We start from the raw sequence: 4,966 nt of genomic DNA, 5'->3' as shown, positions 1-4,966 counted from the left end.
CAGGGAACAGGATTTACTTTAAGTTGTAAGTTTCTGTTATTTTTCTCCCTTTTTATTTTATAACTGTTTGCCGTGTTGTGTGTCATTTTATTTTGTAATTCTTTTGTTTTTAATATCTTTTTATGCACTGATCAACTTTTTGTAATTAAAGCTTTTCACTTTAATTTTGGTCCCTGTATGCTCTGCGAACTCATAGCCTTGTGAAGTGTGACTAGCTGTGTTACTGCTAAAGTGCATGTCTAGTGGTGTGACAAAGTGACTGCTTGAGAGCAAGAATTGATGTAGAGTGGGATACTTATTGGTCCCAGTATAAATGCAATAAGTGGTGGCAGCGGTTCTGGTGCTGGATCTGTATGAGGTGTTATTTATGCTCAATTTGTGTCCTGAGTGAAAGGTGAGCGCAAGTTTGAGTCGGCTAAATTAACCCGTACAGTTGCACCCCACGTCACGTGACGAGGCGGCGGCGTCTTTCGCCGTGACAAATTGGTGGCAGCGGTGGGATAAATTCATTTTTGTCAGAGCATTAAGTGTTGGGATTAAGTAACTAACCCCTGCACTTAAGGACTAGTGGAATCCTTGCGAGGAGTACCCTAGTTTTACACGGACCAAATCAGTGCTGTTCTAAGACACACGTGCAAACAGTTTCCCTTCCCCGTTTTTCTTTTCTATCTTTTATTTGGCAACGGTTGCACTCAGTGATGGCAACCATCTACAAGAGACAGAGCAAGGAGGCTCTAGTCCACCTCTGTGAGCAGAGAGGTATCGACCCGGCTGACAAGTCCAAAGAGCTGCTGGTTTGTGCTTTGATGGAGCAAGATGCAGAGCAAGGATCTGGCACGGCTCAAGGGAGTCAAGATATGGACATTAATCCTGGAAGAGTTTCCCCTGAGGCTACCCACAGCAGGAGCCCTCAGGAAGGCATGGATGTGTCTCTACAAATGGCCCTACAGCAGCTAGGTGAATGTGACCCTAGCCTGCGCCTGCAGCTTATCCTTCAATTTAATCAGGCGGCCGCAGCGCGAGAGGAGAGAGCAGCGCGAGAGAAGGAGAGAGCAGCAGCAGAGAGAGAGGAGAGAGCAGCCGCAGAGAGAGAGGAGAGAGCAGCCGCAGAGAGAGAGGAGAGAGCAGCCGCAGAGCGCCAGGCTGATAGAGAATTCAGGCTGGAAATGGCGCGTATTGAAAGGGGTATCAATTCTGTGCAACCCCAATCCCAAGATGTAGACCCCAAAAGACCTCGTCAAGAACGTTTTCCAGTACTGGACAAGGATGGGGACTTGGACATTTTTCTGCGATCTTTTGAGAAGACCTGCAGACAATACCATCTGCCCCGTGAGCAGTGGGCACAGTATTTGAGCCCAGGGCTAAGAGGCAAAGCCCTGGAAGTATTTGCTGACCTTCCTCTTGAGCTTGATGAGGACTATGATGCTATAAAAGCTGCTTTGATTAAAAAGTACAACTTAACTCCAGAGGTGTATCGCAAGAAATTCCGGAGTGTAAAGCGAGAAATAACTGCGAGCTACGCTGATACAGTAGGCAACTTACGGACTACCTTTCTACAGTGGACCCGAGGACTCTCTGTCAACAGCCGTGAGGACCTGGAGGATCTCATGATAAAAGATCAGTTTCTGCACATTTGTCCTGTGGATGTACGACAGTTTGTTTGTGACAGGGAGCCTAAAACTGCGGATGAAGCTGCGCAGATTGCAGACTCCTATACTGCCAACCGGATGCCTGAAGCCAAGAGGGAAACTTCCCCCCAAAGGTCCACCAGCTGGAAGGAAAAACAAGCCAGGACAACATCACAGCCTTCTGTCTCCAAAGTGGGTGAGATCATTACACAGAGGGAGTCTATAAATCAGGGGGATATGCGCAAATGTTTTAATTGTAACAAAGTGGGTCATCTGAGGTCTGCGTGCCCAGAGAGAGGGGCAACTGTCTACTCTACAGTACCAGTAGTCATGCTGCTTTCTGGTGATATGGAGAAATTACAGCACCACATGCAGACGGTGATAGTGGGTGATAGAGTCACCCAGGGATTAAGAGACTCAGGGGCAAGTTATTCTCTTGTTCGCCCTGAGATTATAAACCCTAAGGACATCATTCCAGAAAAGACTTTGCCTGTGAAGGGGATAACTGGGTGCCATCCAGGAGTGCCCGTCGCCAAGGTTTTTATGGACTGGGGTTCTGGTAGAGGTATCAGACAAGTGGGAGTGTCACAAGAATTGCCTGTGGATGTATTGTTGGGAAATGATTTGGGAAAAATGACAACTGTGTATGTGCCTGATGTACAACAATCATATGAGAAAATGGGCAGAAGCCCAAGGGGACTGGTCTGGGAAGGAGGACAGTATAGCAAGAGCAAGGCTACGCCTGCTCCAGAACCAGAGGTGTCCCAGTATGAGGAAGCTACGGGGGAGGGGGTGGTGAACAGGCCCCCAGAGATAACCCTGCATTCAGCAGATATGGTGAAGGGTGTGAGAGGCTGCCAAGATGGAGTCTCTGAATCTGCACCTCAAAGCTCTAAGGTCCTGAGTGTGGATCTGGTGGAGGCCATTACTCAAGGAGAGGTCCTAGAGCAGACAAGAGGTGTCAAGATGAGTAAGGCTCAGAGCATGAGCCACAAAGATGCCTCTACTCAGACTGGGGAGATGCAGTGTGTCTATGAGCCACAGACAGTGTGTACACTAGAACCAGTGCTGAGAGAGGAGACTGGGGTCCACAGTGAGGTCGGGTTCCCAGTGATGAGTGTTGCCAGTGCAGTTTTGTGAAGCGATCAGAAAGGGGAGCAGGGGCATAGGGACTCTCAGGAGAGCGTTCAGTCAGTGGTCCAACCTAAGCCCTGTAGTATCAATGATAAAGAGAGGGACTCTAATAGCTGTACAGCGGGAAAACCAAAACATAATGTAACTGGGTACAGAAGTCCTACACTTAACTCCATTGGCATTTCATCCAGCAGGGAGAGGGTTAACCATTTCACACTTGGGAGAGGGGACACAGAACTTAGTGTTTATGCAGCACAAAGCCATAAAGTCAGCAGGGGGTCCCAGCACAGCAGTGTACAAGTGACCAGGGGAGATAGCACTTGGCCTTATACATAGGACAAAGGACCAGATGGTTGATGTGCCCAGGTAATCACATCTTATGGCAATGATTTTTATGGTACTGAACTTCTGCAATGTATTATTGGTAATTGGCTTGGGAAAATTTAAAATGGCGTGGGTCATTTCAAATTTGCCCAATCTTGAAAGGGGGAGGTGTCAAGGAGATATAAATTGTGAATGTATAAGATTGGTTTAACTATAGGGTAATTACAAACTTTGTTTAAATATTTGGCATCTATTGAAGCGTCCAGGCAGCTTTTATGACATCCTGGAGCTTTAACAGCCTGATAACCTCTGAACTGAAGACTGGTCTGTTCAGACCCCAAAGGACATTTGGTCTCCCTACCCCCCCTCTTCTGCATCAGGATTTGGAAACAAAGAACTGTTTAAATATTCCTGGACTCTCCCCCCTCATTAACACTTTGCCCAATCCTGAATGACCCTCTGGACTAATTAATGAATGGGAGGTTCTGAAATCTGAACCAAACTGAGAAGTTATAAAACAATATGAAATCCAAGAATTGGTGTTCACATTTTGGGGGCTGCTTGACAAGCTGAGTGTGTCCCTTATTTCTCCCACCTCCAGGGAACAGGATTTACTTTAAGTTGTAAGTTTCTGTTATTTTTCTCCCTTTTTATTTTATAACTGTTTGCCGTGTTGTGTGTCATTTTATTTTGTAATTCTTTTGTTTTTAATATCTTTTTATGCACTGATCAACTTTTTGTAATTAAAGCTTTTCACTTTAATTTTGGTCCCTGTATGCTCTGCGAACTCATAGCCTTGTGAAGTGTGACTAGCTGTGTTACTGCTAAAGTGCATGTCTAGTGGTGTGACAAAGTGACTGCTTGAGAGCAAGAATTGATGTAGAGTGGGATACTTATTGGTCCCAGTATAAATGCAATAAGTGGTGGCAGCGGTTCTGGTGCTGGATCTGTATGAGGTGTTATTTATGCTCAATTTGTGTCCTGAGTGAAAGGTGAGCGCAAGTTTGAGTCGGCTAAATTAACCCGTACAGTTGCACCCCACGTCACGTGACGAGGCGGCGGCGTCCTCGCCGTGACATATATCCTGCAGATTTTCATGATTGAAAGTATGCAAAGTGTGGCGCAATTCTATTCCAGGCAGGGCCTGGCGTATAGTTGTACACTGTGCAGCTGCCCCCAAAATACATCAGTAGGCTGAAAAATATCCAAAACTCCAGCTCTGAATAGTAGGTATAATAAGTAAACCGTTACTGCTTACTTTTATAGAAGTAGAAGGCGTTTCTTATCAAACATCCTTATTGGGGGTGGGTTTGTTTTGGAACCACAGCCCCTGGCCCTTGCACTCATATTGAGAACTCTTTAGACCTAAAGAGGACTTATCACCCTTAAAAACGGCACTAGGAGCTGCTTACTAAAATAAGAAGCTCCTAGTGGTACAACAGTCCCAGCAGTGTCACACTGCTAACATTATCGGAAACCTCTGATAACGCTTGTAAACACTGCCGCTCTGTAAACTAGAAACGCCGGACCGCTCTCAAAGTGGTCTGGCGTATTTATGAGGGGGCGGTCCGAGGCATTGCCTCTTCTCCAGACCGCCCCGCCAACTCCATAGGCCTGAGGTGACTGCCGCGCTTCATGCCGAAGTCAACAACCCTAAACCTGCTAGTGTCTGCTAGCCGTATCGCAGGCTTTAACCCCTTATCACCGACACTAGTTTTCAGCTCAATGACCAGACTCGATTTTTTAAATCTGACATGTCTCACGATAATTGGTTATAACTTCGGAACGCTTTAACATATCCCGGTGATTTTGAGAATGTTTTCTCGTGATACATTGTACTTCATGTTAGTTATAAAATTTAAGTGATACGTTTTGCGATT

At 46.1% G+C, this 4,966-nt stretch overlaps 1 protein-coding gene across 1 annotated transcript; it reads left to right on the top strand.

Moving 5' to 3' along the window:
* Window positions 1-490: 490 nt before the first annotated feature.
* On the top strand, window positions 491-4,078 carry LOC140122064 (uncharacterized). The gene has a single exon (XM_072142461.1). The coding sequence runs from the start codon at window positions 699-701 to the stop codon at window positions 2,766-2,768; it is 2,070 nt and encodes a 689-aa protein (XP_071998562.1). The 5' UTR covers window positions 491-698; the 3' UTR covers window positions 2,769-4,078.
* The last annotated feature ends 888 nt before the right edge of the window (window positions 4,079-4,966 follow it).

This window comes from Engystomops pustulosus, chromosome 3, assembly GCF_040894005.1.
Source record: "Engystomops pustulosus chromosome 3, aEngPut4.maternal, whole genome shotgun sequence".
Classification (NCBI taxonomy): domain Eukaryota; kingdom Metazoa; phylum Chordata; class Amphibia; order Anura; family Leptodactylidae; genus Engystomops; species Engystomops pustulosus.
Note: the sequence above shows the minus strand (reverse complement) of the source record. Positions and strands in the feature narration are given on the sequence as shown.

Coding starts and splice junctions, on each gene's coding strand:
- LOC140122064 (XM_072142461.1), top strand. CDS start 699: ATGGCAACCATCTACAAGAGACAGAGCAAGGAGGCTCTAGTCCACCTC.